The sequence below is a fragment of the Patagioenas fasciata genome, chromosome 1 (genome assembly GCF_037038585.1).
Source record: "Patagioenas fasciata isolate bPatFas1 chromosome 1, bPatFas1.hap1, whole genome shotgun sequence".
NCBI lineage: Eukaryota > Metazoa > Chordata > Aves > Columbiformes > Columbidae > Patagioenas > Patagioenas fasciata.
In genome coordinates, this window is record NC_092520.1 from 214,759,598 (window position 1) to 214,772,896 (window position 13,299).

Below are 13,299 nucleotides of genomic sequence, written 5' to 3' on the forward strand. Positions count from 1 at the left end.
TTTTTAAGTTCATTTTAATCTTCTCCACTGACTCTTTCGGCTCTGGTGTGGGGTTGGGGACAGTGGCACTGGTGCCATCGCTGGTGGCGCTGCAGGACACTGTCCCCTGGGCACGTCTGTGCTGGGACAGGGCTGTACCGGGATGGGGCTGTACTGGGATGGGGCTGTATTGGGACGGGGCTGTACTGGGATGGGGCTGTACTGGGACACGGCTGTACTGGGATAGAGCTGTACTGGGATGGGGCTGAATTGGGACGGGGCTGTATTGGGATGGGGTTGTACTGGGATAGAGCTGTACTGGGATGGGGCTGTATTGGGACGGGGCTGTACTGGGATGGGGCTGTACTGGGATAGAGGTGTTCTGGGACGGGGCTGTACTGAGATGGGGCTGTACTGGGATAGAACTGTACCGGGATGGGACTGTACTGGGACGGGGCTGTACTGGGACGGGGCTGTACTGGGATGGGGCTGTATTGGGATAGAGCTGTACTGGGACGGGGCTGTACTGGGATGTGGCTGTACTGGGATGTGGCTGTACTGGGATGGAGCTGTACTGGGACAGGGCTGTACTGGGATGGGGCTGTACTGGGATGGGGCTGTACTGGGATAGAACTGTATTGGGATAGAACTATACTGGGATAGAGCTGTTCTGGGGTGAGGCTGTAGTGGGACGGGGCTGTACTGGGATAGAGCTGTACTGGGATAGAGCTGTACTGAGACAGGGCTGTACTGGGATGGGGCTGTACTGGGATAGAGCTGTACTGGGATAGAACTATACTGGGATAGAGTTGTTCTGGGGTGAGGCTGTAGTGGGACGGGGCTGTACTGGAATAGAACTGTACTGGGATGGGGCTGTACTGGGATAGAGCTGTACTGGGATGGGGCTGGACTGGGATGGGGCTGGACTGGGATAGAGCTGTACTGGGATGTGGCTGTACTGGGATGTGGCTGTACTGGGATGGAGCTGTACTGGGATGTGGCTGTACTGGGATGGGGCTGTACTGGGATGGGGCTGTACTGGGATAGAACTGTATTGGGATAGAACTATACTGGGATAGAGCTGTTCTGGGGTGAGGCTGTAGTGGGACGGGGCTGTACTGGGATAGAGCTGTACTGGGATAGAGCTGTACTGAGACAGGGCTGTACTGGGATGGGGCTGTACTGGGATAGAGCTGTACTGGGATAGAACTATACTGGGATAGAGTTGTTCTGGGGTGAGGCTGTAGTGGGACGGGGCTGTACTGGAATAGAACTGTACTGGGATGGGGCTGTACTGGGATAGAGCTGTACTGGGATGGGGCTGGACTGGGATGGGGCTGGACTGGGATAGAGCTGTACTGGGATGGGGCTGTACTGGGATGGGGCTGTACTGGGATAGAGCTGTACTGGGATGGAGCTGTTCCAGAGCCACCTCCCTGGTGTCACCCCTGGTGGCCGCATCCCCGGTAGTGACAGGGACACTAATTCGCAGCAGAGGTGACAAGTCCGGCTCCAATGTCCACTTCAAGGTCAGAGTGCCAGAGACAAGCCACAACGTCCCCATGTCACCGAGTGGGTCCATCTGTGACCACCCAGGCTGGGTGGGAGCTCAGGGTGACCCCAGGGGCCCCCTAAAGATCCTGGGAGGCCCAGAGTCCCCTTCTGGGGACAGCCGACCCCAGGGACACCATGGGGTGACCTTCCAGGACCTCCAGGGACCCTCAAAGACCATCAATACCCCCCAGAGACGTCCATGGACCATCAAAGACCCCCCCAAGATCCTCAAGGGCCCTCAAGACCCCCCCAAGACCTTCAGGGACCCTTAAGACCCCCAGAACGTGTCCTTCACCCCCCAAGAGAGCCAGAGACCCCCATGCAGCTGCAGGGGGGACAGCTCGTGGGGACAGAGGACATTTGGGGTGAGGGGATCCCATTCTGGGTGGCCCAGACCACCATGGGGGGATCTGGGGGGGTGTGAGCAGCTGGGGACAGCCAGGGCTGGGACAGGGCTGTCCCCAAGGATCTGGGCGGGGCTCAATGTCACAGTGACAGTCACCAGAGCTGGGGTGGCGGGGGTGTCGCCCATATCCCAGGGTCCCCTCCCTGCGTCAGGACCCCCCCTACCAGCTCCTCCTTTAATTACAACTGTTTGCTGGTGTTAATTATCGAAATTCAATTAAATTAGTGCTGGTCCATGATTAGCGAGGTGGCCAGTGGGGACAGGGGCCCTGAAGCGGGTGACACCACTTCCCCCATCACGGGCATCGATCGACAGCGCTGGGGACAGTGGGGACAGTGGCACTGCCATGCAGACGCCCATGGTGGCATCCACCAGTGTCCCCAGGGGGCTGGGGGACATGGATGGGACCCATGGGTGGCACCCAGGGTTGGGGTCTGTGGTTGGTGTCTATGGTTGGCACCTTGTTTTTTGGATTCCGGTGTGGAACCTGGGGTTGGGGTCCATGGGGGAGAACCATGGTTGGCACTCAGGGATGAGGTCAGTGGGGGGGACCCATGGGTGGGACCTGGGGTTGGGATCCATGGGTGGGACCCAGGGTTGGGACCTGGTGTTGGGCTCCACAGTTGAGTTCCAGGGTGGGCATCCAGGGTGGGACTCAGGGTTGGGTGCCAGGTTTGGGGTCCACAGCTGGGATCCAGGTGTGGGACGTGGAGTTGGGGTCCACGGGTTGGTTCCAGGGTTGGTGTCCACGGTTGAAACCCAGAGTTGGGGTCCAGGGTTGGGTCCCAGGTTTGGGGTCCAGGGTGGAGGTCCAAGTTTGGGATCTGGGTTTCAGGCCAGATTTGGGACCTACGTTGGTCTGGGACCTAAGGCTGGAGTCCTCCAGTTGGGTTCCAGGGTTGGTGTCCATGGTTGGAACCCAGAGTTGGGGTCCAGGTACAGGACCAAGGTCTGGGGTGCAGGGTGGGGGGTCCAGGTCTGGGACGTGGTGTTGGGGTCCTCAGTTGGGTTCCACAGTTGGTGTCCACAGTTGGAACCCTGAGTTGGGGTCCACGGCTGGGATCTGGGGTTGGGGTCCACTGGTGGGACCCAGGGTTGAGGTCCAAGGTTGGGACATGGGGTTGGGGTCCACAGTTGGGTCCCAGGGTTGCGATTCACAGGTGGGACCCATGTTCGGTGTCCTGGGTTGGGGTCCGTGGGTGGGACAAGGGGTTGGGGTCTATGAGTGGGACCCAGGGTTGGGGACCAGAGTTGAGTTCCAGGGTGGGGATCCAGGGTTGGGTACGAGGTTTGGGGTCCATGGTTGGGATCCAGGTATGGGACCCGGATTTGGGGTCCATGGGTGGATTCCAGGGTTGGTGTCCAGGGCTGGGTCCCAGGTTTGGGGTCCAGGTCTGGGACATGGGGTTGGGGTCCTCAGTTGGGAGCCAGGGTTGAGGTCCAGGTTTGAAGTCTGGGTTTGGCATCCAGTGTGGGGTCCCAGGTTTGGGGGGTCTGTGGGTAGGACCCATGGGTGGGTCCTGGGGTTGGGGGTCCATGCGCGGCACCCGGGTTTGAGGCCCAGGTTTGGGGTCCGTGGGTGGATCCTAGGGTGACACCAGCATGGAGCCGGGGGGGTGACACCAGCATGGAGCCAGGGGGGTGACACCAGCATGGAGCCGGGGGGGTGACACCAGCATGGAGCCGGGGGGGTGACACCATCACGTCGCGACGCTTGACTACGTTTATTTGGCCTCCGAAGCTTTAAATACAGACTGGGGGGGCCAGGGGGGCGGCGCTGGCTGCGGGGGGGCAGGGGGGTCCCCCCACCCCAGCATCTCGGGCATGGAGCCCCGCGACCCCCCCGGCTGCCCCCAGGGATGGGGTGGGATGGGGGGCGGGGAGGAGGATTTTGGGGGCGCGGGGGGTCCCTCAGCGGCTGTAACCGAACTCGTCGGCGTCGTCCGCGCGGAAATCACCGTAACGCCACAGGTTCAGCTGGAAGAGAGGGGGGACGGGGGTGTCACCCGGGGGGCACAGCCAGCAGCACCCCGGTATGGAGGGGGTACGGCCAGTGTCACCCAGAGATGGGCGGGGGTGCATCCAGCGCCCCCCCCGGGACAAGGGGGCTCCATGGGGCACCCCTGTGCCCCCCACTCACCCGGGCGCTCTTTGCCGCCTCCTGTGCGTTCAGGTACTCTGTGATCTGGGGGGGGACACGGGGGTCAACCTCTGTCCCCTCCCCTGCCCTCCTGGGGGGGTTTAGGGGGTACAGGGCACCCCCCAGCAACTCCCACCCCCCCCCCAGCACCCCCAGCAGCTCCCAGCACCCCCCAGTGTGCCCCCACCCCTGCCCAGTCTCCCCCAGCAGCCCCCAGCACCTTACAGCGCCCCCAGTACCTCCCAGTAACCCCAGAACTCCCAGTCCCCCTTGGTCAAGCTTCAGCACTTCCCAGTCTGTCCCCCCAGTGCCTCCCTGGCCCCTCCAGCATCTCCCCATCAACCCCCCAGTAGCTCCCAGTATCCCCCAGCACCTCCCAGTATCCCCCAGCACATCCTTATCACCTCCCCAGTATCCCCCAGCACCTCCCAGTATCCCCCAGTACCTCCCAGTATCTCCCAGCACATCCTTATCACCTCCCCAGTATCCCCCAGCACCTCCCAGTATCCCCCGGTGCCTCCCAATATCGCCCAGCACCTCCCAGTCACCCTCAGCACCTCCTCATCACCCCCCCTGTATCCCCCAGTACCTCCCAGTATCCCCCAGCACATCCTTATCACCTCCCCAGTATCCCCCAGCACCTCCCAGTATCCCCCAGTGCCTCCCAGTATCCCCCAGCACATCCTTATTACCTCCCCAGTATCCCCCAGCACCTCCCAGTATCCCCCCCAGCAAGCCCCAGCACATCACAGTCCACCACCCCCAGTGCCTCCCAGTCACCCCCAGCACCTCCTCGTCACCCTCCCAGTATCCCCCAGTATCTCCCAGTATCCCCCAGTACCTCCCAGTACCTCCCCCAGCACCTCAGTCCCCCCCATCTCCCCCCAATGCCCCACATTACCTCTCAGTAGCACCCAGCACCCCCGAGACCCCTCCCCGGTGCCCTCAGCACCCCTCCCAGTGCCCCCAGTACGCACCAGTTTCTGGAAGTGCCGCTCGGGGCGCGGCTCCACCATGACCAGCCCCTCGCGCACCAGCCCCAGCCCCACGTCGCTGTGGGTGTCACTGAACTGGAGGGTGACGTGGGGACAGGGGGGGCCCCCGTGCTCCACGTTCAGCAGGCACTGGCTGTTCTGGATGTCCCGCACCACGCTGTCCACCGCGTCCGCCTGCGCCTCCTCCTGCCGCACCCATGGCTGTCACCCCCACCCCCTGCACCCCTGAAATCCCCAAACACCCCCGGACCCCCCAGCACCCCAAAATCTCTCCCAGTCCCCCCAGCCCTGTCTGTTCTGGATGTCCCCACCACGCTGTCCACTGTGTCCTCCTCCTGTGTCACCCATGGGTGTCAACCCCCTGAACCACCCCCCCAGCACCCCAAAACCCCACGGAACTCCCCTAAGCCCCCCAGTTCCCCCAGTCCTGGCTGTTCTGGATGTCCCCACCACGCTGTCCACTGTGTCCTCCTCCTGTGTCACCCATGGGTGTCAACCCCTTGAACCACCCCCCAGCACCCCAAAACCCCACGGAACTCCCCTAAGCCCCCCGAAAGCCCCCAGCCCTGGCTGTTCTGGATGGCCCCACCACACTGTTCACTGTGTCCTCCTCCTGTGTCACCCATGACTGTCACCTTCCTGGAACCACCCCCAGCACCCCAAAACCCCCTGGAATCCCTGGAACTCCCCCAAGCCCCCCCAGTGCCCCCAGCTTCCCCAGCCCTGTCTGTTCTGGATGTCCCCACCACGCTGTCCACTGTGTCCTCCTCCTGTGTCACCCATGGGTGTCACCTTCCTGGAACCAACCCCCAGCACCCCAAAACCCACTGGAACTCCCCCAAGCCCCCCCAGAGCCCCCAGCTCTCCCCAGCACTTGTTATTCTGGATGTCCCCACCACGCTGTCCACTGTGTCCTCCTCCTGTGTCACCCATGGGTGTCACCTTCCTGGAACCACCCCCAGCACCCCAAAACCCCCCGGAACTCCCCTAAGCCCCCCCAGAGCCCCCAGCCCTGACTGTTCTGGATGTCCCCACCATGCTGTCCATTGTGTCCTCCTCCTGTGTCACCCATGGGTGTCACCTTCCTGGAACCACCCCCAGCACCCCAAAACCCCCTGGAACTCCCCCAAGTCCCCCCAGAGCCCCTAGTTTCCCCAGTCCTGGCTGTTCTGGATGTCCCCACCACGCTGTCCACTGTGTCCTCCTGTGTCAGCCATGGGTGTCAACCCCCTGAACCACACCCCAGCACCCCAAAACCCCCTGGAACTCCCCCAAGCCCCCCCAGAGCCCCCAGCTCCCCCCAGCACTTGTTGTTCTGGATGGCCCCACCATGCTGTCCACTGAGTCCTTCTCCTGTGTCACCCATGAGTGTCACCTTCCTAGAACGACCCCCTCCAGCACCCCAAAACTCCCCGGAACTCCCCCAAGCCCCCCCCAGAGCCCCCAGTCCTGGCTGTTCCGGATGTCCCCACCACGCTGTCCACTGTGTCCTTCTCCTATGTCAGCCATGGGTGTCAACCCCTGAACCTCCCCAGCACCCCCAAAACACCCCCAGTCCTTGCTGTTCCCCCTCCCGCTGTCCACCGAGTCCTCCTGTCACACCCAGGGGACCCTGGGGACCCCCCCCAAGCCCCCCCAGATTCTCCTGCTGCCCCCAGGGATGTCCCATGGAACCCCCCCATCCCAAACTTCAGATGCTCCCAAGCATCCCCACTCCTCCCTCAGACCCCCCAAAACCCCCAGTAGCCCCCTGGATGCCCCAAACACCCCAGTAACTCTCTGGAATCCCCCCTTGCCCCCCACAAACCCACCCAAGCACCCCTGGACACCCCCCAGCATCCCCCCATCACTTCCCCGTGTCCCCATCACCTCCCAGTCCCTCCCAGTCCCTCCCAGTCTGGTACTCACGTCCTGGGGCACCTGGATGAATGCGAACCGGTACTCGGTGGCCTGTGCCGGCAGCACGCGGGTGCTGAACGCCGGGGGCAGCGCCGCCAGGCGCGTGGCGGGGAGCGTCTCCTTCTGGGGGCACCCAAGGGTGCTGGGGTCACCCAAGGGTGCTGGAGGTACCCAAAGGTGCTGGGGTTGGGGGGTACTCAAGGGTGCTGGGTACACTGTAATGGGCTCCCAGAGGCTGTGGTCCAGGGGCACCCAAGGGTGCTCGAGTCATGGGGGGCACCCAAAGGTGCTGGGGTTAGGGGGCACCCCAGGGTGCTTGGGTCACAGGGGGTACCCAAAGGTGCTGGGGTTAGGGGGCACCCAAGGATGCTGGGCACACTGTAATGGGCTCCTAGATGTTGTGGTCCAGGGGCACCCAAGGGTGCTTGGGTCACAGGGAGCACCCAAGGGTGCTGGGGTTGGGGGACATCAAAGGGTGCTGGGAACCTCATGATGGGCTCCTGGGAATGGGGTTTGGGGCACCCAAGGGTGCTGGGCATCCTGAGATGGGTGCCTGGGTGCAGCGGTTGGGAGAGGACCCAAGGGTGCTGGATTGGGGGCACCCAAGGGTGCTGGAGACTACATGGTTGACTCCTGGTTGCTGGAGTTGGGGGACACCCCATGATGGGCTCCTGGATGCTCGGGATTTGGGGGCACCCAAGGGTGCTGGGGTTGGGGGGTACCCAAGGGTGTTGGGCTGGAGGCACCCAAGGGTGCTGGGCTGAAGGGACACCCAGAGGTGCTGGGAGCCCCTGTGATGGGCACTGGGGGCACCCAAAGGTGCTGGGTTGGGGTACCCAAAGGTGCTGGGAGCCCCGTGCTGAGCTCGTCGGTGCTGGTTCGGGGGCACCCAAGGGTGCTGGGGTTGGGGGATACCCAAGGGTGTTGGGGTTGGGGGATACCCCAAGGGTGTTGGGGGATACCCCAAGGGTGTTGGGTTGGAGGCACCCAAGGGTGTTGGGGTGAAGGGACACCCAGAGGTGCTGGGAGCCCCTGTGCTGGGCCCTAGGGGCACCCAAAGGTGCTGAGAGCCCCATGATTAGCTCGTGGGTGCTGGCTTGGGGGCACCCAAGGGTGTTGGGGTTGAGGGATACCGAAGGGTGCTGGGTCGAAGGCACCCAAGGGTGTTGGGGCGAAGGGACACCCAGAGGTGCTGGGAGCCCCTGTGCTGGGCACTGGGGGCACCCAAAGGTGCTTGGAGCCCCATGATGAGCTCGTGGGTGCTGGCTCGGGGCACCCAAGGGTGCTGGGTTGGAAGCACCCAAGGGTGGTGGGGTGAAGGGACACCCAGAGGTGCTGAGCACTGGGGGCACCCAAAGGTGCTGGGAGTCCCGTGCTGAGCTCGTGGGCGCTGGCTCGGGGGCACCCAAGGGTGCTGGGCACTCACGTTGCCATAGTCAATGTAGAAGATGTGGACTTTGCTGGGCGACTCCACCTTCTCCACCCGGGCGCGGTACCTGCAGGGCGGGACGGGTGGGGTGGGTGGGGTGGGGGTGCACCCCCCCAGGCCCCTCCCATGCAGGGCGGCGGGACCCCCACCCTCCTCACCACTCTCCGTCGACGAACTTGGCGATGCAGAAGTCCCCGCGGCGCGGGGCGTAGGAGCCCTCCCCGGGGGGGTGGGCGCCCACCTCGGCGCGCAGGTTCTCCATCAGCTTCTCCAGCTGCGCGCCTGCGGGGCACGGCCGGCACGTCAGCGCCAAACAGCACCCGCTGCACCCACAGCCCCACTACAGCACCCACAGCCCCAGCACAGCACCCACACAGCACCCACAGCCCCAGTACAGCACCCACACAGCACCCACATCCTGAGTACGGCACCCACATGGCACCCACGGCCCCAGTACAGCACCCATACAGCACCCACAGCCCGAGTACAGCACCCACACAGCACCCATGGCCCCAGTACGGTACCCACACAGCACCCACACAGCACCCACAGCCCCAGCACAGCACCCACATCCTGAGTACAGCACCCATACAGCACCCACACAGCACCCACAGCCCCAGTACGGCACCCACAGCCCCAGTACAGCACCCACATGGCACCCACGGCCCCAGTACAGCACCCACATCCTGAGTACAGCACCCACATGGCACCCACGGCCCCAGTACAGCACCCATACAGCACCCACAGCCCGAGTACAGCACCCACACAGCACCCATGGCCCCAGTACGGTACCCACACAGCACCCACACAGCACCCACAGCCCCAGCACAGCACCCACATCCTGAGTACAGCACCCATACAGCACCCACACAGCACCCACAGCCCCAGTACGGCACCCACAGCCCCAGTACAGCACCCACATGGCACCCACGGCCCCAGTACAGCACCCATACAGCACCCTCAGCCCGAGTACAGCACCCACACAGCACCCACAGCCCCAGTACTGCACCCACAGCCCGAGTACAGCACCCACACAGCACCCATGGCCCCAGTACGGCACCCATACAGCACCCACAGCCCCAGTACTGCACCCACAGCCCCAGTACAGCACCCACACAGCACCCATGGCCCCAGTACGGCACCCATACAGCACCCACAGCCCCAGTATTGCACCCACAGCCCGAGTACAGCACCCACATGGCACCCACGGCTCCAGTACAGCACCCACACAGCACCCATGGCCCCAGTACGGTACCCACACAGCACCCACAGCCCCAGTACTGCACCCACAGCCCGAGTACAGCACCCACACAGCACCCACGGCCCCAGTACAAGCACCCAAATCCAGCACCCGAGTACAGCACTCACATCCCGAATCCAGCACCCACATCAGCACCCACCTCGGCACCCAAATCCAGCATCCACATCCTGAATCAGCACCCACATCCCAAACCCAGCACCCACATCCCAAATCCAGCACCCGCATACAGTACCCAAGTAGAGCACCCACATCCTCAATCCAGCACCCAAACCCAGCATCCACACACCAAATCCAGCACCCACATACAGCACCCACATCCCGAATCTAGTGCCTACATCAGCACCCAAATCCAGCACCCGCATCCCGAATACAGCACCCAAATCCTGCACCTGTGCCAGCACCTGAATACAGTACCCACATCCAGCATCCAAGCAGAGCACCCGCATCAGCACCCAAATCCAGCACCCGCATCTGGCATCCACATCCAGCACCCAAACAGAGCACCCACGTTAGCACCTGAATCCGGCACCCAAATCCCACATCCAGCACCCAAAAGCAGCACTCAAATCCAGCACCCAAATCCCACATCCAGCACCCAAAAGCAGCACTCACATCCAGCACCCAAATCCCACATCCAGCACCCAAAGCAGCACTCACATCCAGCACCCAAATCCCACATCCAGCACCCAAATACTGCACCTGAATTTGGCACCCAAATCCCACATCCAGCACCCAAAGCAGCACTCACAACCAGCACCCAAATCCCACATCCAGCACCCAAAGCAGCACTCACAACCAGCACCCAAATCCCACATCCAGCACCCAAATCCCACATCCAGCACCCAAAGCAGCACTCACATCCAGCACCCAAATCCCACATCCAGCACCCAAAAGCAGCACTCACATCCAGCACCCAAATCCCACATCCAGCACCCAAAGCAGCACTCACATCCAGCACCCAAATCCCACATCCAGCACCCAAAGCAGCACTCAGATGCAGCACCCACCTCCATCGCTCACCCACCAAACACACAAATCCTCCTCCCACCCAAATATCCCCCCATCCCGGGTGTGCCCCGTGGGTGGGGGCCACCCCAGCTGTCCCCGCACCCGTCTCCACGTCCTGCACGTAGAAGTGCAGCTCGTCGGTGATCTCGGTGACAAAGACGGGCTTGTAGTTGGCTGAACGTTCCTTCTCCTCCAGCACCGGTGTCACCTCCTCCGCCGGCGCCTCCTCGTGGTGGGACCACACCTGCCATCGTGGGGACACACACGGGGGTTGGGGACATCACGGCCATGCTGCATGCCACCGGCAAGTGACGGGGACTGAGGGGATGGTGGCACCCAGCAGCTGGAGCATCGCTGGGCCCCAGTGCACTGGTGTCAGGAGTCTTGGGGTGGGGACATCCCTTGAGGGGGTGACATCTCTGGGCATGGGGACATCCCTTGAGGTGGGGACATCCTTTGTGATTGGGACACCCCTTGGGATGGGGACATCCTTTGTGATGGGGACATCCCTTGGGATGGGGACATCTCCTGGGGTGGAGACAACGCTTAGAGTGGTGACATCCCTTAGGGTTGTGACATTTTTTGGGAGGGGAAGATCCCTTGGGGTGGGGACACCTCTGGGCATGGTGACATGGTGACATCCCTTGGGATGGAGACATCTCTGGGCATGGGGACAAGTCTTGGCTTGGGGACAGGGTGACATCCCTTGGGATGGAGACACCTCTGGGCATGGGGATATCCCTTGGGGTGGGACATCCTTTGTGATAGGGACACCCCTTGGGATGGGGACATCTCCTGGGGTAGGGACATCTCCTGGGGTAAGGACATCTCCTGGGGTGGTGACATCCCTTAGGGCGGTGACATCTCTTGGGAGGGGAAGATCCCTTGGGGTGGGGACATCTCTGGGCATGGGGACATGTCTTGGCATGGGGACATGGTGACATCCCTTGGGATGGAGACACCTCTGGGCATGAGGATATCCCTTGGGGTGGGGACATTCTTAGTGATGGTGACATCCCTTGGAGTGGGGACATCTCTTGGCATGAGGGCATTCCTTGGGGTGGTGACACCCCTTGGGATGGGGTCACTTTTTGACATGAGGACACCTCTTGGTATGAGGACATTTCTTGGGGTAGGGACACCCCTTCTGGTGGTGACATCCATTGCCATGGGGATGTCTCTTGGCATGAGGACATGGAATGGTGACACCCCCCAGGGTGGGGACATCTCTGGGCATGAGGACATCTCTTGAGGTGGTGACATCCCTTGTCATGGGGACGTCTCTTGGTATGAGGACATGGAATGGTGACATCCCTTGGGATGGAGACATCTCTGGGCACGGTGACACCCCCCAGGGTGGGGTCATCTCTGGGCATGGGGACATCCCTTGAGGTGGGGTCACCCCTTGGGGCGGTGACGCCCCTGTCCCCCCTCACCTTCTCCTTCCTCTGCTTGGCGCCCTCCTCGGCAGCCACCAGCGCCTTGTAGTAGGGGCTGCGCTCGGCGGTGAAGTGGACCTTGGAGAGGGCCTGTTCCACCAGGGCCACCGACAGGTTCAGCCCGTCCACGTGCAGCCACCCGATGAAGTTCCCGGCCTTGTCCATGCTCTCCACCTCCACCTCAACCTGTGGGGACCCAACGGGGACACCTCAGCCCCCTGCGCCCCCAACCACGGCTGCCCGTCCCACCCCGGTGTCATCGTCCCCCTCAAATCGCTCGTCTTCCTCTCGGCTGCTCCAACGTCATCACCAATGAACATCTGGAGGTGATGGAGTTTGCACGGGCGGGTGGATGTGTCCTGGGCACGGCCCGGCCAAAAGCCACCCAGCATGGGGACAGGCTGGCAGGGTCCCCACGGTGTCATCCCTGGCACCCAACTCTGGTCCATGGGCACCCAACTCTGGTCCTGGGCACCCAACTCTGCTCTTGGGCACCCAGATCTGCTCCTGGGCACCCAGATCTGCTCTTTGCCACCCAACTCTGATCCATGAGCACCCAGATCTGCTCTTGGGCACCCAACTCTGCTCCTGGGCACCCAACTCTGCTCCTGGGCACCCAGATCCAATGCACAGCACCCAACTCTGCTTCTGGGCACCCAACTCTGCTCCTGGGCACCCAGATCCAATGCACAGCACCCAACTCTGCTTCTGGGCACCCAACTCTGCTCCTGGGCACCCAGATCTGCTCCTGGGCACCCAACTCTGCTTCTGAGCACCAAGATCTGCTCCTGGGCACCCAACTCTGCTCTTGGGCACCCAACTCTGATCCATGGGCACCCAGATTCAATGCACAGCACCCAACTCTGCTCCTGGGCACCCAACTCTGCTCCTGGGCACCCAGATCCAATGCACAGCACCCAACTCTGCTTCTGGGCACCCAACTCTGCTCCTGGGCACCCAGATCCAATGCACAGCACCCAACTCTGCTTCTGGGCACCCAACTCTGCTCCTGGGCACCCAGATCTGCTCCTGGGCACCCAACTCTGCTCCTGGGCACCCAGATTCAATGCACAGCACCCAACTCTGCTCCTGGGCACCCAACTCTGCTCCTGGGCACCCAGATCTGCTCTTGGGCACCCAACTCTGCTCCTGGGCACCCAGATCTGCTCCTGGGCACCCAACTCTGCTC

The 13,299-nt window shown here is 62.6% G+C and overlaps 1 protein-coding gene across 1 annotated transcript in view; it reads right to left on the minus strand.

The window, feature by feature from the left end:
- Positions 1-3,648: 3,648 nt before the first annotated feature.
- Positions 3,649-13,299, minus strand: part of SND1 (staphylococcal nuclease and tudor domain containing 1) — a 144,919-nt gene continuing 135,268 nt past the window's right edge. The window contains exons 17-24 of the mRNA XM_065839275.2: positions 12,108-12,296; positions 10,774-10,915; positions 8,561-8,684; positions 8,400-8,469; positions 6,983-7,096; positions 5,057-5,260; positions 4,080-4,124; positions 3,649-3,916 (exon numbers count right to left, since the gene is read on the minus strand). Coding sequence (XP_065695347.1) covers positions 3,851-3,916; positions 4,080-4,124; positions 5,057-5,260; positions 6,983-7,096; positions 8,400-8,469; positions 8,561-8,684; positions 10,774-10,915; positions 12,108-12,296 — 954 coding nt within the window. The 3' untranslated portion in view covers positions 3,649-3,850. The remainder of the gene's footprint in view (positions 3,917-4,079; positions 4,125-5,056; positions 5,261-6,982; positions 7,097-8,399; positions 8,470-8,560; positions 8,685-10,773; positions 10,916-12,107; positions 12,297-13,299) is intronic.